This window comes from Pseudoliparis swirei, chromosome 11 (assembly GCF_029220125.1).
Source record: "Pseudoliparis swirei isolate HS2019 ecotype Mariana Trench chromosome 11, NWPU_hadal_v1, whole genome shotgun sequence".
NCBI lineage: Eukaryota > Metazoa > Chordata > Actinopteri > Perciformes > Liparidae > Pseudoliparis > Pseudoliparis swirei.
In genome coordinates, this window is record NC_079398.1 from 23295790 (window position 1) to 23319274 (window position 23485).

A 23485-nucleotide genomic window follows, 5' to 3' on the forward strand; every position below is an offset into this window, starting at 1 on the left:
TAAGTGACTTGCGTCGGTCAGTGCCTCGCTCCGGGTCTCCTTCCATAAGCTTAAGCTGTCAGTGCCAACACACTTTGGGCCTAAGCATGGGGACCCACAAACCATACCCTAACCCTTTTTTTTTAAAGGGGTAATTTCGAAATAAAGGTCCCAGAGATTCGGTCTCTTTTTGGGATGATAGCCCTGGTCCCCCCGGTCCCGAATATGTGCTTCTTGTCCCGGTACCCCCTCGGGATCACCCCGAAAAAGGTGTTTGATTGCCGCCTCCATTTGGGTGACAAAAAGTCACCTCCATGTCATCATTCAACACCATATTAACCGACCACTAGTGGTGGTAAGGGTACCACAAATTAACTTCTCCTCTCAGTTACCTACGAAGGAGAAGCTCATGTTGTCCCACATCACGTCCAGAGGCGAGTATATTCCGAGCATCCCTCCCGTGGAGTTCATTACACAAGCTGACAACATCCATTGGACTCCCACTACAGCACAGGTGCTCTTTACCCACTGGATGAGCCATTTAAACTGATTACCCCCTCAAATCCGGCCCAGGGAGGGGATAATTCGGTTATCAATCTGGCTAAGGAGCACATCCTAACCGACGACCAAAAAAGCCTTCTTGTAAAAGGTCTCAGCTTCATTCCGACTAAAGAAACTAACAAGGATATCCTGGAGCAGACTAGGTTTGACATGCAACAATATCACAGAAAGATTAAGTTAGCGGTACATTATGAAAATGCCCCGGCTAAGAAGCAGCTCCCGTTTCTCCACAGATCCCTCTGGGCCCCACCGCTGGCACAGATGCCAAGTGAAATTCAGAGGCTCATCAACACTGACGTGGATATTTTCGAACATTCTTTCCACCAGCACATAGTGGAGCCCAACCTATCCACTGGGGAGGTTGGTGCTCTGAGGGACCTGAGGAGTAACGTGGACATTGTTATCAAACCGGCTGACAAGGGTAGCGCAGTAGTCATCATGTCCAGGAAGCAGTATCTTTGGGAGGGATACAGACAACTCAACGACACCCAATATTATATTAAACTTAAGAAACCCGTCTATTTGGACACCATCCCTCTGATCCTTAAGATCACGGATGATTTATATGACAAAAGGTTTATTAATGCCAAACAGAGAAACTATCTGAGAGGGGACTCAGAACCTAGGGCCAGGATTTTCTATATGCTCCCAAAGATACACAAAGACCCCGCTAAGTGGAGTATACCACACAAGGTACCACCAGGCAGACCTATTGTCTCGGACTGTAGCAGTGAGACCTATCACACGGCAGAGTATCTGGATTTCTTCCTCTATCCCCTATCAATTCGACACAAAAGCTACATTAAAGACACGTACCACTTTGTGGAACTTGTGAAAAACCTCACGCTGCCTGAGCAGTCCATAATCTTCACTATCGATATAGACAGCCTCTATACCAATATTGATATTATGGAGGGTATTGCAAGACGGGAATCTTATTGTGAAAGCGACTGGACCGGAAGTGACGTTTCGACCGGTGAGAGAAAACTCCGTCTCTCAGAGAGATCGTTCTCTTTTCTCAGGTAAGGCGACGCAGGAGGCTGAGCTCCCAGGTGGAGCCGGGACACGAGGATAGAGCGCTTTGAATGTTTGATTTACCCTTCCTGCCATTAAATGTTGATAACTTAACCCACGCGCGTCTGGAAGCCTGTTTTCCACCATCTGCAGAGTGCCCAGTTTCAGAATACTCAACAATTGGCGACCACGAAGGCGAAACTGAGATGGCCGCCAGAGACACGGGACTTCGGACGCGGTGAGTAGCGCGCTAAGGGATCGAACTATTTATGCCGTCAGAACACGACGGGGCACAAGCCCGCCGTAGAGTTTAACAAACAATCGACGCTGTGTGTTTGTTTGTGTCTTTCTGTTGTGCGTTCCTCGTATGTCTGTCTCACGCTTTTCACGTGATTTCCTTTTTCTCTTTTCTGTTGTTGCCACGTGTGTGTGAGTGGCCTGTGTGTACTCGACTCCAGGTGTGTCGCTGTTGAGTCTCTTTTCATGTCTTATCTTGTGTGTGTTTGTGTTTTGTTCCAGTCACGTTTGCATTTCTGCACGTTTTGTGGCATTTACGCGTGCAGGTCTCCCACGTTTTGGCCCGCGTGTTTGGTCGCACGCCTCGTGTCGCTGATGGGTAGTCGTGTGAGCGCGATTGTGTGTTTGTTTGTGTTTTTCTGTTGTGCGTTCCTCGTATGTCTGTCTCACGCTTTTCACGTGATTTCTTTTTCCTGTTTTCTTTTACCGTTCCTCTTGTAGAGACTCTCTCCATGTCTAGTCTCTTTTCTGTTCCTTGTGTTATTGTAGAGATTTTTCCACTCTCTTTTCACGTCTTTCTACGTGTTATCGTGTGTGTGTGGCCTTGTTTGGAGTGTGTGCGGCCACGAGGAGTGTGGCCTGTGTGTGTCGCTGCGGCAACAGCATTTGTGTGTGCTTCGCGGTTCATGTTTTGTCATATTGTGCGTCCTCGTTGTTCGTTTGTTTTGTGACTAACACGTTTTTGTAGACAAGACTTGGGGCTAGTTGACATAACGTAAGCGCGGCGGCCGTCGTGTTGAACGTGTCGCAGTTACAAGATCATTAGACCACATAGATTAGTTGAGTTGCCCGTGTCTGGTATGGGGGATTCACAAAAGGGGACTTACTGATCCACTTGGATGCGAGAAGTACAGCGTGTTTTTGTTTTATGTTGTCCTGTGTTAAATCCACCATTTTGAGTTCGCCTGAGTAAGAAGGGACATGTGGTCCTGTTTGACCACATGGGGGGGTGGTTGAATACATTTACATAAGTTAGGACGCCATTCCTCATTGTTTAGTTTGTTAATGTGCGTTTGACCCTTGTTTAACATGTCCGCCATTGACAGCATTCATTTGCTGCAGCTTTAAGAGGTGTGAGGGTTTTTGTTAGTGGGCGTTTGACATGTCCGCCATTGACGGAATTCTTACATTGCTGCAGGTTTTGTTTCGACGAGGTGTGAGAGGGTGCGTTTTGTATTTTGTATGCTGTTCAATTTCACTGTATTCACCCTAATTTGCATTTTCCCCAACTGCACCGCATCCACAATTAGACACATAGTGTAGAATAAATTTTCTTTCAATTTCTTTCGAAAAATCGAGTTACGATTTTTTGAATGATTTTGATCTGAAATTTTTTAGGAATTTCTGTGCTCTACATTTATATATTAAGCCTCAGTACCTGATCCCCTTAACAAGCAAGAAGTTGACTGCAGCATGCATCCACCTTGAGTTTTCTGAATCAAAGGTTGTTTCAGAAAAAGGAGGGATGGAAGATGCAGAGACAGTTGTGGCTGGTACCGAGATGTGGCATTCGAGGAGTGACCAGGTCTGACTGACACAGCTTTGCAACCAAACACTTAACACATTCAGAAACAAGCACCTACATGAAGAAATATATCTAGAGAACACATTCACATTCACACAGGAGCAGACTATCGCCCAGGGAGGGGATAGCAGAGTTAAGTTTTTCTTTGAGCAGGTTACCGGAGCCCACCAGGAGCCAGTGGACTAAGTCCAGGCGAATGGGGTGCTCTGGAGTCATTGCAAGGACCTCAGAGCGCCCTTGATGTAAGTGGCTCACACAGTGACACCATTTCACATTTTTGTAAATATGTTCATATTTGTATTAGAGCGAGAGTTAGGACTGCAACATTGGAAGATGTGTGCAGATAACATCGACTCTCACTGTCTCCTGTCATTAATGGCACCTCGATGTGCAAATGTTTTGTTTTTCCCCATAAGCTGTTCTATGGTCTATTGGTCTATGTTCTACTTCCTGATGGCGCCGCGGACGGCCGCCTCGGTGTGTTGGTGCGCGATGTTTTTTGTTGTTTTCGTTTTAAATACTGTTTTCTGCTGTGATTCCCAGAGCTCTTTCACCAGAGAAGAGCTCATGAACATCAGGGGAACAACTCCAGCGGATTTATTTCCAACGTTTTTAACTTCTGTGGAGTTACTGGACATTTTTGTAAAAGGTGTGCTCACCTTCGCCCACGCGGTGAAACGCCGGCGGAGAGGGAAACGCTCAGGGGCGCTTGTACGGCTACGGAAACGGGGATCTCGTACAGCGCTGCCGGGCATATTTCTCTCCAACGTCCGCTCACTGTGCAACAAACTGGACGAACTCCAGCTGCTGGTGGGGAGAGACAGAGACTTCTCCTCATCCTCCGCCCTGTGTTTCACGGAATCATGGCTTAGTGGATCGATACCAGATTCTGCGCTCCAGCTCGCTGGCTCCCAGCTGTCCCGAGCGGACCGGGACACAGAGCTCTCCGGAAAAGCAAAGGGTGGAGGAATCTGCTTTTACCTCAACAACGGCTGGTGCAACGACGTAACGGTGATCCTACAGCACTGTTCGCCGGACCTGGAATCTTTTATCATTCACTGCAAACCCTTCTACTCCCCACGTGAGTTCGCTTCATTCATCCTGGCCGGAGTTTACATGCCGCGGGGAACGTGCACGAGGCACAGCGGACCTCGCCGAACAGATACGGTGTGTGGAGCGGACCTTCCCGGACTCTTTAGTTATTGTACTCGGGATTTTAACAAAGGAAACCTCAGCCACGAACTCCCTAAATATAGACAGTTAATAAAATGCCCTACTAGAGAGAAGAGCATTCTGGACCACTGCTACACAACAATCAGCAGGGCCTATCACGCCGTCCCTCGAGCTGCACTGGGAAACTCTGACCACGTCATGGTTCATCTGATTCCCTCATACAGGCAGAGACTAACGCTCTGCAAACCTGTGGTGAGGAAGTTCAAGAAGTGGACCAGTGAGGCTCTGGAGGATCTACGGGCGTGCTTGGACTGTACTGACTGGGATGTCTTCAGGACTGCTACCAACAGCCTGGATGAGTACACAGAGGCTGTAACTTCCTACATCAGCTTCTGTGAGGACAGCTGTATTCCATCCAGCTCCAGGGTGAGTTATAACAACGACAAACCCTGGTTCACAGCGGAGCTCAGGAAGCTAAGACTGCAGAAGGACCAGGCATTCAGGAGTGGGGACAAGGACCTGTACACAGAGTCCAAATACAGGTTTAGCAAGGCGGTGAGAGATGCTAAACGTCTGTACTCTGAGAAACTGCAACAGCAGCTCTCAGCAAACGACTCTGCTTCTGTCTGGAGAGGGCTCAGGCAGATCACCAACTACAAGCCCAAATCACCCCACTCCATGAACAATGTGCTTCTGGCAGACGAGCTAAATGAGTTCTACTGCCGCTTTGAAAGACAATGGAGCAGTCCTGAGACCATCCCCCACAGCCCCATCAACAAGCCACAGACCATCAGCCCACCCTCCCCCAGCCCATCAGGGGCTCACACCTCTGGAGCACCCTCCATCAACTCAGCGACGACCCTCGTCATCCTGGAGAGAGACGTCAACAGGCTGTTTAAAAAGCAGAACCCCCGCAAAGCAGCGGGCCCGGACTCCGTCTCCCCCTCCACCCTGAAGCACTGTGCTGACCAGCTGTCTCCGGTGTTCACCGACATCTTCAACACCTCCCTGGAGACATGCCACGTTCCAGCCTGCTTCAAGGCCTCCACCATCATCCCCGTCCCCAAAAAACCCAAGATCACAGGACTCAATGACTACAGGCCCATCGCCCTGACCTCTGTGGTCATGAAGTCCTTTGAACGCTGGTCCTGTCACACCTCAAGACCATCACCGACCCACTCCTGGACCGCCTGCAGTTCGCCTACAGAGCCAACAGGTCTGTAGACGATGCAGTCAACATGGCCCTTCACTACATCCTCCAGCATCTGGACTCCCCAGGAACCTACGCCAGGATCCTGTTTGTGGACTTCAGCTCTGCTTTCAATACAATCATCCCGTCCCTGCTGCAGGACAAGCTCTCCCAGCTGCACGTGCCCGACTCCACCTGCAGGTGGATCACAGACTTCCTGACCGACAGGAAGCAGCACGTGAGGCTGGGGAAACACGTCTCAGGCTCCCGGTCCACCAGCACGGGTTCCCCCCAAGGCTGTGTTCTCTCCCCTCTGCTGTTCTCCCTGTACACCAACAGCTGCACCTCCAGTCACCAGTCCGTCAAGCTCCTAAAGTTCGCGGATGACACCACCCTCATTGGGCTCATCTCTGGTGGGGACGAGACCGCCTACAGGTGGGAGACTGACCACCTGGTGACCTGGTGCAGCCAGAACAACCTGGAGCTCAACGCTCTAAAGACAGTGGAGATGGTTGTGGATTTCAGGAGGAATGCAGCCCCACCCGCCCTCTCATCCTGTGTGACTCCCCCGTCGACGCTGTGGAGTCCTACCGCTTCCTGGGCTCCATCATCTCCCAGGACCTCAAGTGGGAGCTGAACATCCGCTCCATCACCAAGAAGGCCCAGCAGAGGATGTTCTTCCTGAGGCAGCTGAGGAAATTCAACCTGCCAGGGAGAATGATGGTACAATTCTACACGGCCATCGTTGAGTCCATCATCTGCTCCTCCATCACCGTCTGGCACCCTGCAGCCACAGCCAAAGACAAGCGCAGGCTGCAGAGCATCATCCGCTCGGCCGAGAGGGTTATCGGTTGCAATCTGCCTTCCCTCCAGGTCCTGTTCACTTCCAGGTCACTGAAGCGGGCCAGAAAGATTGTCGCTGACCCCTCCCACCCTGGGCACTCCCTGTTCGAGTCCCTCCCCTCGGGGAGGAGGCTGCGGTCCATCAGGACAAAGACCACCCGCCACACCAAAAGTTTTTTCCCGTCGGCAGTCGGGCTCATCAATGGAACCCGGACTGACTGACTGTCACCCCCAGGACTACCACCTCTTCTTCCTCCTTCTTCCCGCTCCTTCCTCTTCCTCCCTCCTCCTTCTTCTTCCCTCCTCCACACACGTCACTTTAACATGCACTTTAACTAAAACACACCACTTGAAGCACACACCCAAACACTTCACATTATTTGTTGTCTTTCTGTCGTGTTGATTGTTGTTTGTTTTGTCATGTCCAAATGTTGCACCTTCCACCAAAAAAAATTCCTCGTTTGTTTGTGAAAACATTCCTGGCAATAAAACTGTTTCTGATTCTGATTCTGATTCTGATTCGAGCACAAGAGAGGAGGGTGCTGGACGAATACCTACCTGCCTGCTATCAGATCCTAGTAGGATTTGAATATTTCTATGCCCTAGTCAAGGGCCATAGATAGGATCAATTACATTTATCATAACCAGTAAAGATAAAAAGTTAGATTGGATAAGTAATTGAGACTCTGTTGGACGACGGATGGCCATTTAATGGGTGAGAAGCTGCTCCTCCGACTCAGTTAAAGATTGCGAATTCAAGCCTAGAAAGTATTAGATACTTATTAAATATAGAAATTAAAATATAGACAATTATTCATAGTCAAGGGTCACATTCTGTATAGAGCTGGCCTAGTGGCCGCTGTGTTGTGTTGTTCTCATTCTCTTCAACAGCTACACCTGACGCTCCAGCATCGACCTCCATCGTGTGCTGACTGCCTGCTGTGAGGACCTGCCATGAGGAGCTGCCCACAGGAGCATCAGACACCATCAACACCTGGCTCGGAGAGGCTGAGGAGCAGACGCAGAGCCATCCTGAGGACCCCTGCGATGCCATTCGGAGCAGAGGACAGAATGATGCAGAGGAAGAGGGACAGATGACATCATGTGGATATGCAAATCCACCGACGGCTCAGCCAGCGAAAACCATGCAGAGAACCACTGCATGCAGGCCGAGATCCTTGAGAAGTCCTCAGCTGAGATTTAGTGAGTGTGAATTGCTGGTAGACAGTTAACTGCTTGCAGTCTGTGGACGCAGTAGTTCATGTTCCCTCAGCTGAGTGGGACTATCGCAACCATCATTGACAATCTGCTTCGAGGAATGCTGAGGCACTGGAGAACTGGAGTTGCAGAGCATGTATGCGGAGGGACTGGATTCACAGGATGCAGACACCTGCACAGATAGACACTTAGTGCACACGTTACATTAACCGGAACCATCAGGACAGCAAGAATTTTCACCTGTGTGATGAATACATTCACACTGACACTTAGTGTTATTGTTTCCTTGAGAAGCAGGGATGAAAGGAGGGAGTGATCTTCTTCCACAGGGATGCTGAATGATAATGAGTGAGAATTAAAATGTTGTACAATGTTTGTTTACATAGAGCGTCAAAATAAAAGGGCTATTACTTGGTTGTTTATACTATTGGATAAGTATAAAAGGAGGGATTGTTAAGTTGTAATAGTTTATTTTGATAACATCTGCAGAGGTCTTATGGTTTAAATTAATACATATAGAAAGATATTATAATAGACAATATTAAGGAGAATATTGTTGTTAATGTATTATGAAGCATAGGGGTAATGTTTACTCTACGCAAATGTTAATGGAAAGAATTAATGTATGTTGCATGAGAGTGACTGTATGTTAGTATTATAGATTGACGAAGCCGGTTGAATTCCGTGAAGTGACTTACAATAACAAGACTTTTATTGTGAAGGTGACTAATGCAGTCAAAACCAAGACGGGAATCTTATTGTGAAAGCGACTGGAACCGGAAGTGACTGACCAGAAAACAGGAAGAGTATGAGACAGCGTGTTTTTAGAGGGCCTGTTCTCTTTCTCAGGTCGGCTGCGACGCGGCAGGCTGTGTCTCCCATGTGGAGCCTGCAGCCGGCGCCGGGACACGAGGAGAGTGCTTTGAATGTTTGTTTCACTTTTCCTGCCATTAAATGTTGATAACTTAATCCACGTGCGTCCGGAAGCCTGTTTTCTCTCCATCTGCGAAGTGCCCAGTTTCAGAATACTCAACAGTATCCAGGCTATAAAAAACATATTTCGGCTATATCCTGATAAACAGGCCAGAAAAAGAATTATTAAAATTATTAGAAATTAATCTGACCAGGAACGATGTTCTCTTGAACGAGGAATGGTTTCTTCAAATTAAAGGAACAGCGATGGGGAAGAAATTTGCACCTGCCGACGCCAATATCTTCATGGCAGAGTGGGAAACCTCAGCATTGGCGGCCTGTGCCAAAAAAAACCTCCACTACTACAGGTATCTGGATGATATCTGGGGGGTCTGGACCCACTCGGCAGACGATTTCAAGGCCTTTCTGCACACACACAGATCATCCATCACCATCAAATCAGAGAGTAGCACCACCAAAGTGGACTTCCTCGACACCACCACACTTATGGTATAGATTTCAGCACAACAGGTAGATTAGACATCAAAGTTTATTTCAAAACAACAGACACACATGCACTTTTATTTAAAACCAGTTTTCATCCCTAACACACGTTTGCGGGCTTAATTAAATCACAACTGCTCAGATTCCACAGAATCTGCACACATAAGGTAGACTTCCGGGCGGCCTCCAAGTTGCTCTTCCGGGCCCTCTCCAGTAGAGGGTACGTTAGGAGCTTCCTGCGAGGCTGCTTCAAGACATTCTTGGTAGTTAAGCCGCTGGCAGTGGCAACCAGCTTGCCCCTGATCACCACCTACTCGCCCGCCACGATGAAACTGGTACACAGGCTGAGGAAAAACTTCAGATATAGGTTAGGTCACACATTACTCCTACAGGACCACAGGATCGTCCCAGCTTACAGGAGGAACAAGAACCTCCGGGACCTCCTGGTTACGGCCAAGCTCAAACCCTCTGCTCCACCGGCTATCAACCCATTCGGCCTTTATTTTAAACACCAACACTGGCTCCGGAACCGCCACACAAAAGAGGTCTTCCGCGCACTCACCAAAGGCACAATCAGGTCTAAAAACTGTGTTTACCTCATTTATTGCAGAGTTTGCCCCATGCAATACGTGGGGGAGACGGGGAATACTATTGCCACTAGATTCTCCCAACATAAACATAACATCCTGCATGAGAAAAAGACTGATACACATTTGGTGCAACATTTCCTTCTCCACGGGTGGGATGCTCTATTAACCACGGTCTTGGAAAATAACCCCAATTGGTCTACCCCCCAGAGAAGGTTTTATGAGCTGACCTGGATCACCAGACTGCAGACCAGGGACCCTGATGGACTCAACGAGCGGTGAGTTGATTCGGTCTCGGAGTTGGGGCCCGTACAGCCGGGGGCCTATTGTGTGCACTTATGCAGATATATTATTATGTATGTGTTTGTGCATGCGACGGGTCCCCACAACTCCACAGATCCTAACCCTAACAGACACACACATTAGCGTTCAAGGCAAATAGCTTTAGTCACTTGTTTCATTTCTCTGCACATGTTTGAGGAATCAATATACTTCAGATTATTATATTATTGCTTACACTGTACCTTTAATTATTTAAGGGTAATTAGAGGGGAAACGCTTGGGGTGCTATTTTATAAAGTAGTCACACCGGTCTACGTCAGGCATATGAGCTTTTTGGTGAAGCCTGGATGGAGCAACTCTTTCCCTCAAAGGGTCTGGAGACGTAAAAAACTCGCTGGACTGATCCAGCATTCCGTGAAGTTTAATTTTTTTAAATCACATTTCCCGTGGCTCCCTTTTTCTTCACCACGTGTCACGGGGTTAGAGTCTGCCACGGTAGCCGGCCTCCCTGCATGTCTCTTGCAGTGTGGATTATTTATTCAGTCACGATTGATCTTGTATTGGCTCAAACCAGCCGTGAATTCAGCTCCATCACATTCGTGGCACGGAAATAGTTCAGTGGCAACATAACAGAGTTTAGATTTTACGGCCAACGGAGATAAATATTCCAGAGATTTCACTAGAAGTTTTGACCTCCTTAATACGCTGTCTGCACTTTACAAGTTCACCTTCAAAGATGGTTCATGTACATCTGGTGGCACACGGTCACCGTGGCAGTCGTCAGTGCATGGACCCCCTAAATAGACCAGCTGCAGGATCAAGTGCTGCAGAACACCCATGCTCCCCAGAACACCACCACGCTCTCCAGAATACCACCAATGCTAACCCAGAACACCCCCACGCTAAAGGCCACACGCTAGAACACCTCCTGAGAGGAAGGCATCGATCACTTCCCAACATGGAGACCAGGCAGAGATGCACACGCACGTGTCACGTTTCTGAGGGCAGAGACTCTTCACTGAAAGAAGTCACACGAGGAGCTCAGGCTGGAAGACGACGTAACACGAGGGAGCAGAGAGGATCTGCGGAGCGGCGCAGACAGACTAAATACACAGGGGACGAGACACAGGTGGGAAACATGAGGGCGGGGCTTGCAATTACACAGGAGGCAGAGGAGTGGCTGAGGGCTGAAGGGAATGACCAATCAGGGGACACAGGGAAGACACACACACACACAAGGTGTTACAGCATCACGTGTCCCGTGTCGACTGTGATAGATGTAAAGTTAATATTTCCCTGAAGGACAGAAACTGCTTTGTTGAAATAAAAAGTTTGGGTTAGTTTCCTGTTTGGGAAAATTAAGAACCAAACTAACTGAAATGTTCTACAATCAATTCACATAATCCGTCATTGTTTCTAAAATAAATATTGTTGTTATCAATAAATGTACCAATATGCCTGATGTCTCAAATAAATAAAAAAATATGTAAATGAGATTTCTTATTTTTTACTAAAGTTAAAATAAACTTTTTAATATCCAAAAAATAGAATTGTCTGAATATTATTCGATGAGTCAGGCTTCACATTAAGAAAGGGGAATACAATAATATATTGTTTACTCGTGTAGAAATAAATTTATAGAAAATAGGTTGTATATAGACACTTTAGAATTATAGTAGAACACTGAGGACATTGGCCCTCTTTCTGCCACACACACACACACATTGGCCCTGTCTTGGCCTCACACACACACACATATGCCCTCTCTGACCCCTCACACACACACACACCTTCCTACAGACCCGTGTACACGTATTCAGCTTGTGTGATACTCTGTTGAATAAACCTGATTGAAGTTCAACTAAAATCCTCCTGCAGTACAGCTGGTCTTTCCTGCAAGCGTCGTCGTGGATTGGTTAAATCGCGACACTCGGAACAAAGACAAATGTGAAGACTGCAAAATCAAAATTAAAAACTTAATCCACCAGAAAGTAAACTCACAATTCTGACTAGCTTTAAGGACAACCTGCATCCATCCAACAGATTGTTGTGATGTCATCAGTTCAAGTCTCCTCTGATGCATTCTGGGTAAAGTGGGAGGATCAAGTCGGTGGAATGATATCAATTACTATAGATGTGACTACATTGGAATTTGAGGATTTGCTATAACTTAAAACTAGTTATTAAATAATATCTTCTATGGATTATTGTTTGGTGATTTACGATATTATTAAAGGATATCTGTGTAGTCAATTCAATTTCTTTGTATAGCCCAATTTCACAAATGACTAATTTGACCCTATGAGACTTCACGTCATAGATCCTATCTGCCTGATGGATCATCGAGGTCTGGATCGTGGAATATGCCTACTACCAACTACGCCACTGCCCTGTTGAGACGCCGCCCACTCCTCCTCTCTACCTCCATCTGCCTGATGGATCGTGGAGGTCTCCATCGTGGAATATGCCTACTATGAACTATTCATACACTCTGTCATACTCATTTAATGTATTTTAACTCTAATCTGTCCTTCTGTACACATTACATCTATTGCACCTGTCCATCCTGGAGAGGGATCCTCCTCTGTTGCTCTCCCAGGGTTTTTCCTGCATAGAGAAAATGTAGGCGCTCGCCTAAGCCGTTTTCCCGAACGCCTATGACAAATCCCGAGCGCCTAAAGCAAAAAAAAGTCCGCAATGGAAAAAATCATGTCATTGAATATGTTCTCAATAGTATGTTTCAAGTAGGCTACAGCCGAACCCTCGTTCTGTTTTGATCAATAGTAACCGAGTTGATAAGCGTGTCTTCTTGTCTGATCAATACGCAACTGAGGTGCGCGAATGGACAGAGTGACACAGACCGTGTGTGCGCAGCCTGCCAAAAAATTTTTTTGGGAGCACCGAAGACCCATTTTGACCCAGGAAAGACCCCGTCTCCTGAAGGTTTCTTCCCTTTTTCCCCGTGAAGGGTTGTTTGGGAGTTTTTCCTGATCCGATGTGAGGTTTTGGGGCAGGGATGTCTATGTGTACAGATTGTAAAGCACTCAGACAAATTTCTAATTTGTGAAAATGGGCTATACAAATAAACTGAATTGAATTGTTATTACAAATGAATTCCCAGAGACACATGGAAGGCACAACAAGGAGGCATGAATAGCCTTATAGTGCATTTCTTTGAAAGGTCAAGTCCAGTGGTCCCCAAACTAAGGCCCGCGGGCTGGATACGGCCCGCCTCCACATTTGGCCCGGCCCCCTGAACAATACCAGAGACGCATTATGATTTTTTTATTTTTTATTCAGTCTGGCCATGCAAATCCTAGACTAGCCCCTGTCAAATAGAACGGAATAATGGCAACTTAGTTCGGTTTCCTAGCCTGCTTGCTTTGTGGTTTTCACAGGGAAGTTGATGAGAGAGAGCTGCAAACAGCGGTGTCTACAAGCCAACTGGAACCTATAAAAGCTTTATTAGGAAGGAACACAATAACTTTTAGAGACTGCTCATATGAGTCATTTGAGTAAGAGATTCTGCTCTGACAACTAAGCTAAACTTTTACCTGTTAAGATTGTGCACGGCACAACAGAAAGTTAATGTTCAATAAACCAGAGAGAGTTATTTGGTTATTATTTATTTTGCAAATAGTGTTATTTATGAAATGACTTTTTTCTGTGAAGAACCCAGAGAGGGGTATTTGGTTATTATTTATTTCATAGTGTTATTTCCTGATTTTTTTTCTGTGAAGATCCCAGAAAGGGTGATTAATATTTGGTTGTGTGACTTCCTGGAAAACAATAAATGTTGACATTTAGGTACCCCTGCAATCGTCACACTTTTTCTGTTACTAACTGACCCCGGCCCCCATCAGAGAAGGGAAAAAATATGTGGCCCTCACATGAAAAGGTTTGGGGACCCCTGGTCAAGTCTAACAAAGGCCGTCTGAATAATTCTGAGTGGCTGTAGTTGTGCTGTCTGACCCGCAGGGGGCAGCACAGAGCCACGTTCAGTGTCCCTGCTTCTCGTGTTGGGTCTAAACTCAGCAGCATCTGGAGCCCAAAGTCTTAATCTCACCAATGAAATCAGATTCCTCGCACCCAGTCAGAAAGAAACGTAATGTTCAAGTTGCATTAGGGTTAGGGTTACTCTTTACGCATTGCTCTTTGCATAAAGCTCCTTCTGATCTCACTTTGCATGGATTGAAACGATCTTCTGATGGTCTTCAACAAGCAGACGGTGCATCATCAGGGATCCTGTGAATTACCTCCTCAAATCCAATGTAAACAGCTTGATCTTCAGCAAATCTGATTTATCATAACCGAAACCTTGTTTTCCACTCTAGGGGGATTAAATATCTCTGCACTTAGAGGAATAATCCTCATTGTGTGTGTCTTGGCCTCAACAACTGAATTGGGTTGAGGGTCTGGAGGTGAAGACTCCGTCTATTGCCAACCACTATATGACTAATGGCACGTGTCACGGGATATCGTAGCGAGAGAGAGGACCCAAATGCCAACAATTCTTCCAGAGAGGTATTTAATTCTGAATTTACAGGTAATACAAAACTAAACAGGCCGACAAACACGAACCAAACGGTACGACGCCACACTGGGGAATGAGACGAACAGTGTTCACATACATAGGGAGGCGGAGGTGATTGGACACTGAAGAACGAGACACAGGTGGACACAATGAGGGCGTGGCTAGAAATCACACAGTAGGAAACAATCAGGACCAGGGCAGCCAATCACAGGGAAACAGGTGACACAAGGACTTCAACATAAGACACACAACAAGACAGAAACTCTGGGTCATCACAACATGTTGTTAAACTGATGAGTGGTGAAAGATTTTAACAACTAATGTTGAGACACATTTACCCTTTTTAACCCCAGCTTCTTTTTTTTAGGCCTCTGATAAAGGCCTAAAAAGGGTGTATCTCCGATACCAAAAGGACTATTTGAATAATTGTATTGTTAAGGTGCATTCACACCAAAAGCGATGCGATTTTTCACGTCGCCCAAAACGCTTGAGTTTACTCGCTCGACCAGGGGCGGGGCTTATCTCTGTGTCTCGTCTCCATAAAACCGTTATCATTTCCTTCATCCACCACGGAATAACTAACCACTAGTTCTGCTTTATATTTGTTGTGGACATCCCACACACTAACACCTTCGTGTTTGGGTTCATGACATTAATATCATATATATATATATATATATATTAATACAAGACATCACCTGTAGGCTCACACAGCTCGGTCACTTTCACCAATGAAGTTACTGTTGCGTCTAAAAGACTTACACTTCCAGCACAACATTATTGTCCGTCTTGTTCTGATTCAACAGCGGCGGGACAGCGATGACGTGCGGAGCAACTCAAGAGCTGATTGGCCCGAGTTGCGAGATTACCGCCTCAAAGTTGAAATATTTCAACTAGGGGCGAAAACGCACCGCCCACATCGCAACACCCCAAACGCGCCGCTCGTAAAAATATCGCGTCTGTACGTTGACTTTTCATGGGATCGCGCGAAAAAATCGTTTCGCTTTTGGTGTGAACCTTTAGAATAAAAGTAAACACTTGTGAAAATACTCCAGATGTGTAAATATCAGCCTACATGTTACTGGTTAAGATGAAATGAAGATGGCACACAGCACAAATTCAAAAAGTTACAGGTTCGCCTGGTAAAAAGCACTTATCATTATGATTATCTCTTTAGAATGATGCAGCTGGAAGGTTTAAACTTCCTCAGCATCATAGCACAATATCTGAAGAGTATCTCTGCAAAGTTTGACTTTGAAAAAGTGAAGCAGAACCAAATTAGAGCCTCGTTAGTAAGGACAGTTTAGGCAAAGTCTCCAAAAGGGCATTGGGTCACATACAGGTTCCGTTGTCTGATGATATGATATGATATTCCTTTATTTGTCCCACAGTGGGGACATTTCAAAAATCACAGCAGCGGTGCACATCAGAGCATCAATGAAAATAAATATAAAACACAATATGTGATGTTTGTGATGTTTAATTTGATAGTAAACATTATTCTATTATTTTGTCATTATCTTCCCGCTTTCACTTAAACCCCATCGGACCCAAATACGGGGGCTGTGGGTTGTAGTGAGACGAAATATACTGAGAATACTTTGTCTGCTATTATCTGAGGATCCATGATGTCTGATCTGTCTTTTAAGGTTTTAAAATAAAACCAAACGTATGTGATGTTGTGACGTGAGCTCTCCAACTCAAACCCTTCAAAGCTCACGCATGCCCCTCGATACACCTCTCACACTGTTAACGGCAAGCATCTTTCGAAATTTCTCTCACAGGTTCATTCTACCTCGACTGTGAAGGCTCACGCACACCTTCAATTTCTTTAAGACTCGGGACAAAAATGTTCCCTATAAATGAGAAATGAGAATTCCTGCACACGTCCTTTTACTTGCAATGGATTTCATTCATTGCGAGTCGGCCCCAGGATCATTCTATCAATGTGTCTGATGACTCCAACCCACTCCAGTCCATTTGCATTCAATAGTTTTAGTGTGTATACTTATCTCTGTCAACAACATCATTATCAACCTTTTCCCCATCGGGTGACATTATGGTTCCTATCTGAGGGCCCTTCAGTGCTGAGGCACGCAGCAGCATACTGATAACGGCCGCCTCTTGCCCTTTGAAGATGCTCTCTGTTTAATTGGAGCAGAACTCAATTGTTCAAATCATTAGGACGCCCCATCAGCTCCCGGGGGATAACGTTTAAAATGTAATATGGATTACGGCTAATGCAGACACGTATAGGCGTGTCGTAAAGCTGAGATGAAGTGGCGTGATATATAGTTTTATGTCAAAAATGAAGATCGCTGACAAGTAAAGCTGTTGGACTTTGTTTAGCTAAGAGGATGACACAGCTTGCTGGTAATAGCATCTGTTAAAGTCATATGAAATCAGGCTGATGTCAATTTCCTAAGGGGGGGGGGGTCACTCTCTTTCCCATCCCAAAAAGCACTGGTCCCTTAGTTTAATCTGGAAGGGAAGGCTCTCATCTGTGATGGATTACGGGGGCTAATCCCAGCCTGCAGCCTAACGAGCCAGCGGAGCGTCCGGTGGCAACGTGACGCCTGTACAGCCGACCGTTTGATTGAAAGAAAAGAGAAGAAATAGACACCAAGAAGACACATTTAATAAAAGGTTGTTTCTATTTTATGATTTGTATTTTGAGTGATACATATTTTGGAATGAAAACACAAACAATGTTAAGACTACAAGTAAACATATGTCAAGGTGTGCCTCAGTGAGAGAGATTAATATATCAGGACAACAATTACTTTCTGTCGGTTGGATGATTTTAATCTGAAATGTATTTAGTAACTGCAAGCAACATTAAAATGAATGCCAAAATAAAATCCACTTGACTGCTCATTGGTAGTCCTAAATTAATATAACGGTGTTACTTCATTAAATTGTACTCATCTGACGCTCTCTATAACTGTGGGATATATATACACCCATATTAACACTTTACTCCCACTCAGTCAAATCATACGATGCATAAGCAACAATAACTGTAGATTTGGAAGTAAATCAGAAAAAGTGCATTTTGCATCCTCTGTGCAGCAGTGAACCGGTGACAGCCAGATGAGTTCTCCTCTCAGAGAAGTCCAGGAGCAGCCAGTGATGGAGTCCCTGAGGGATGAGCACCTGCTGGACACTGACTCATGTTGGGGACGTGCAGCCCACTGCGTTCACTCATGACCAGTCCACAGGAACGTGAGCGCCTCTAGGGACTTCTCTCCTCCTCTGCAGGACTCAGGGGATCAGCGGCTTTCTCCTCGGCCGCCGCTCTCTCCTGGGGCTCGTCCAGCAGTCTGTCCTGAGAAACCGTCCCCAGCACTTTGGCACTGTGCTGCTGTGCCTTGGCCCTGAGTGCAGCAATGCTGTTCTCTCTCAGTTCCTCTTTAGAAATGGTGGACTTGCCCTCTGACCTCTTCTCCTCCGCCTCGGCTTCTACCGCCCTCTGAGAGCTCGGCTGCTGGGCCGCATCACACTGCCCCGTTGCCGGGACGACCACCGCCTCCGTGGACTTTTTGTGCATCCCTGCAAAGAGTTGCGGGGATTCAGATTTAGAATAGCGTCAGTTGATCGGTAAGCCATCTTGGACTGAAAATAGCAAGCAAAGATAGTTCCGGTTTAGAATCTAATGTTTGATTACGGGCAAGGCGTGGCCAGCGTCGAGGATGGACGTGTAGTAATGTCGTGCTCAGTCGATGCCACGGTCCACTGCTTTAAAATCAGAGCATTAAGTCCCTGCAGCCTTCACTCCACTTTGATCATGATTATGCGTGAATACATTTCACATAGCCATGCTGTATTGACTCATATGTTACAGATACTTTCCACATTAAAACAACCAAGAACTGTTGACACAGTGAGATCATGAGGGGAGGGCTGTGAGGGGGGGGGGGACAGTCAGACGTCAGCCTCACCGAGCAGCCAGGGGGCGCAGGACTCCATGATGCCGTCCTTGGCAGACTTGAGGATGGACTCTGGCAGCGGGATGGAGTGCCTCACCATGGCCCCGTACAGCCCGTACTCGGCCATCACTGTGCTGCGGCCCCAGCATTTCTCCCTCTTCCTCCACTTGGCTCTGCGGTTCTGAAACCACACCTGTAACGGGAGGACACAACGCCCAGCTGTATGGATTGGATATTACTGGAACAGGTTAGTTTGGCTATAAAACCAAGTGCACAAAATTGTGTGCGTTCTTTATGTTGTTTATTGCGATCTATAATGATTCATAATTTGGAAATGGCTGACTTCATTTGAGGGCTGCAAAACATCCAACCTCAGTATGCATTTTGAATGTCCTTGTGCAACATATACCACGTTCTAATAAAGCACCTTCAAGAGGAGCTGGTTTTAGCAATAATTAACAAATAATTGACGAATGATGTCAGTTAAAAGCCAATAAGACTCAATAACACATGTGGCAGCTCCTTTCTATTTGGATGTTGGTCCATATGCTCCGCTGCCATTTAAGAACTGCGGAAAAAGGTAAACCCAGTTGTTCTATAATATGTATTAAGTATTGCTAGAGCCGTTCTTTGTTGGTGCATGGTAAGTATATTTCAAAGATGAACCATTTGGGAACCTCCAGTGTGATTCATCTGACTATGTCAACAAGTGCACCACTTGGATTGAGGCCATTGATTTCCCACAAGCTGCTGCTACAGGTGTGAAGGGTGTGAGCCTCCTGTAACAGCTGATCTGCAGATACCTGTGGCCCCTTAGAGAGGCTTGACACGTCATGACACTTCACTTGCCAACAACTGCAGAAGACAGCCAGCTGTCTGTCAGCTCAGAGGCCACTTTGATACAGCACAACGCAGGCCCCCCTGATGGCTCTGCACTGTAAACCAGATTTTATTTCAGCTTAAACTTTTAAATGGCCATTACTTATAATTCCATGTTTTGTCAAACAACTGTGTCATTACTAAATATATTTAGTTGTTTGCACTAATCAGTTGAAAAAGTGTAGTGCACTGATCCTAGCAGAGATAACTTGGTATGCTAAGTTTCTGTAAGGGGGGGGGGGGCCTGTCGGACACAATGTAAGGTGTTCCCAGGTGTTCCCATTTTACAATGTTTTTGCTGTGTCTCTTTTTTCTACCTGTCTGACTGCAAATATATACATTCCAGTGCTAGTGTATTGTTAGGATTGTATTTCTGCAGTGGCACATGGTTTTAATCCTGATTTATCACCAAAGACTGTTTGTAGTTAAAAGAACATTTAATTTCTAAGGTACATATTTTAAAATTGCTTGAAGTTTATGTTGCAATAAGTATGAATGTGCAATGTTTTGACAAAATAAATCCCATTGGTGTATACAATTTATTCTTGTTTTTTCTTTTCTTCTCTACAATTTTCTTGAAAAAATGAATACAATCTTAAAATAAAATAGTGTATTTTATTAAAGACATTACTTAAATTAAACTAATGATCAATTACTAATTTATATTTGTGATTTGTTTATATATTCGTATGTAACATAGTTATTTCATGAAACTTGGACAAAAGAAATAATGAAAAATAACGAATGATTTTGAGTAATGATTACTAATGTGGACTTAGATATGTCTACTGCAGGACTTAGGTTTTTAAGTTAACCCAACTTGTTTAGTTCTTCCATGTGTAAAAACTTAAGTGGTTTGAGGCAACGGGGAGGAGGGGGCCGGGTATTAAATGGAAAACGATACAAACGTTTTCATGCTTTTTTTGTCTTCTGATAATTCTGATGATAACCCTTATTTTATACAAGAGTTTTCCCCGTGAGAAATGGCTTCTCTGGCCGTCAAAAGAAGCCCGCGCGGCGAGCAGCAGTGACCCAGGGGCACGCCGGGGCTGATTGAAAAATAAATTAATTTCAGGCCCAATCGATGGCGGGCAGGCTGGCAAATATCACGGGAAATTAAACTACCGGGACTCGGGGGAGCCGCGCGATTGACCCGTGCTAATAAATGCTCTGTAATTATGTCATTTGAAGCCCCTGCGTCCCTTCAGCAGCCGGCCTCCAGAGCGCGTCTGATTTAACTAATTACACTCGAGGAGGAATTGGGTGTTAATGTTGTTTAGGATCGGAGCAGGTCTCTGGATTATCTATTTATTTCCCTTCTTATTTATTTGCGGCAGCCGTAATGAGAACGAGATTAAAAGGCAGATGGATGGTGCAGGTCACACTGCAATCTTCTTCCGCCTTGATAGCTTGATTAGGTCGTTAGCGGCTCCTTCTGCGAGAACAAATTGTTTCACATCCAACTGCGGCCGATGAGAGATGATCTGTCCCGGGGAGGAATGCTGGGGGGGGGGGTTACAGGGAACGGGTCGCAGAGGCTGTGAGCACAGATGAGGCCGTGAACAATGACAGGTGCACGCGCAGACAGTCATGTTGGCCGTATAACATCGAACAAGTGTTTATAGACACGTGTGCGTGTTGCAAGACGTGTGCAGTGTGCGCGTGTCAGTCTAGAAAAATATAACATCGAATCTTTACGATGATGTCAGCAACGTGTTAAAATGCATCGGAATTAATAAGTAGCTTTGTTTTTGCTTTGATTTGGCAACATGCTATGCAATATATTTGACCTATAGCATATAAGGACAATATAAACTTGTTTAAAAAAATAATAACTTCACCAATTTATTTGGGTATTTTTGCTTATAGATGAGATTTTTTTATTTTATTCCCAAGGACCAGAATGTATTATTTATTTTAAACGTAGCATTTGTATGTGAATGAAAGCGTCAAATGGTATAGGCGTCGTGCTAATTTATACAACACCTTCATGAATGGTTTATAATTAACATATTTAAAATAAAGCTTAATTCCAAATAGTAAACTAAACCTTAAAGAATGCCTCGATAAAAATATTTTTTTAAATGAAGGGAAACACCCACAAACTGTCTAACTTGCACAATAAAATGATGCTCCGTGGTCTACAAGGACACACTTTCGATTGAAAGATGCCAACTTATTATTGTGACGAGGGCGAGAGAGAGAGCGAGAGAGCGAGAGAGAGAGAGCGAGAGAGAGAGAGAGAGAGAGAGAGAGAGAGAGAGAGAGAGAGAGAGAGAGAGAGAGAGAGAGAGAGAGAGAGAGAGAGAGAGAGAGAGAGAGAGAGAGAGAGAGAGAGAGAGAGAGAGAGAGAGAGAGAGAGAGAGAGTTACCTGTATTCTGTCTTCAGGTAGCTCTGTTTTCATGGCCAACATCTCTCGGGCGTACACATCCGGGTAGTGCGCCTCGTTGAAGGCCTTCTCCAGCTCCTCCAGCTGATAGGAGGTGAAGATCGTCCTGGAAGCAGATATCATTTTAACTCGCGACACATCGGATACCATGAAGCATTCAAACCGGTCTGATTTGAATAAAGCCGTAAATGTAAAAACACAAACGGCCAAGCAACATTGAACACATTAATATAAATGATATAAAAGAGACTTGTATTATGTGCATAGATGTAAGAAATGTAGCAAACCAAAAAGAACATGCAACATTGGATGAAAACTAAATAAATCTTCGTTTAATTTACAGTTACATAATTATCAGTCGTTTCTTATGTTTCGATGAGCCTCAACACTGTGGCGGCAACGCATTGCTCGTGGATTCCTGTCGGCCCCCATGGTGAGGGCCTCTCCGGACTTTAACAATGCAGTCCGGTGAATTTGAGCTAATTTGTCATTTCTAAATAAAATAACATTTGTTATAACCAAAAATCAACACTAACCGGTGACGTCTTTTCTTCCGTTTCTTGCTTTGACTTACTGACGACTTTGAGAGTTTTCTTTCATTTGAAGACAAATCATCTGAGTCTGGAGGAAAAAGAAAAAAGGAGAAAAAAAATTACGTGGATAATCAGAATACATGTAATAAATAACTGTTGACACAAACACAGTACTGCTATTTCATTTAAGTTATTTCATATAATGTCACACAATAATAATAATAACAACAATAACATCAATATAATAATACTAATAATAACATAAATAATAACAATAGTATCAATATAATAATAACAACAATAACAGCAACAATAATAATAACAATAACAGCAATAATACTACTACTAATAATAATACAAATAATACAATGTGGAGAAAAAAATGACAATACAGGCACAGAAGCAGGTTGTAAATATGAATAAAACAATGCCATAGCAGTGAGGTCAGTATTTCAAATGAACAGATAGACGGCGCCCATCACCTGAGCTGGCGGACTGGCTGGTGTCCAGCGGCCCGACGGACCTGCTGTGAGGCTGCAGGTGAACGTCTCGTGCGCTCGAGAGCACAGACTCTAAAAACATCGGTTGTCTGTAAAACGACGGTATTCTGCAGGGGTCGATTAATCCCACCCCCATGCCGACGGGGCCCAGGAAGGACCGAGCGGCGATGAGGTGCGCCGCGGCCGGCAGCGAGCTCAGCGGGCTCCTCGGGGCCGCGGACGGCTCCTTATTCAGCCCCAGGATCTCCTGGATGCCGAAGCCGGTGCACCTGGGCGGCGGATGGGTCGCGCTGCTCTTCGGCTGGTGGCTGTTCCTCCCTCCATTCGCACCCAGAGAGGTTTTCTCCGATACGGGTAAACTTTCCGACAGCACGGCGCCTTGTTTCCCGGTCATGGTGTCTTCGGATGCGACTTCAAAAGGCCTATTTCTTATTATACCGTCTCACAGGATGGTCCCCAGTGCATGGTCGTCTGTATAACACACAAGTGTCCTTTAGAAAATGGTCCTTTTATCCAACAGGTCCATCCCAACAAGAGGCAGGACGCAGCAGCCAATCAGCTGCAAGGATTCAGGATTCCTGTGGATCAAGGATGCATTATCCGCTCTCTCCGAAACATATCTGCATTTCCTCAGGA

The 23485-nt window shown here is 45.4% G+C and overlaps 1 protein-coding gene and 1 long non-coding RNA gene across 3 annotated transcripts; one reads left to right on the top strand and one right to left on the bottom strand.

The window, feature by feature from the left end:
- Positions 1-384: 384 nt before the first annotated feature.
- On the top strand, positions 385-4493 carry LOC130201524 (uncharacterized). Of its 2 annotated transcripts, none has more exons than XR_008833201.1 (3): positions 385-493; positions 1563-3618; positions 3793-4493. It is a non-coding gene; the product is annotated as an uncharacterized LOC130201524 (long non-coding RNA). The 2 variants fall into 2 exon arrangements; XR_008833202.1 differs by lacking the exon at positions 385-493 and having other exon boundaries at positions 1369-1792; positions 3306-3618.
- Positions 4494-17497: 13004 nt separating this feature from the next.
- LOC130201772 (visual system homeobox 2-like) lies at positions 17498-23244 on the bottom strand. Its single transcript, XM_056426882.1, has 5 exons — positions 22832-23244; positions 22353-22437; positions 21799-21922; positions 18560-18740; positions 17498-18170 (listed from the first exon to the last, which is right to left on the bottom strand). The coding sequence occupies exons 1-5, from the start codon at positions 23241-23243 to the stop codon at positions 17854-17856; spliced, it is 1119 nt and encodes a 372-aa protein (XP_056282857.1). The 5' UTR covers position 23244; the 3' UTR covers positions 17498-17853.
- Positions 23245-23485: the final 241 nt, after the last annotated feature.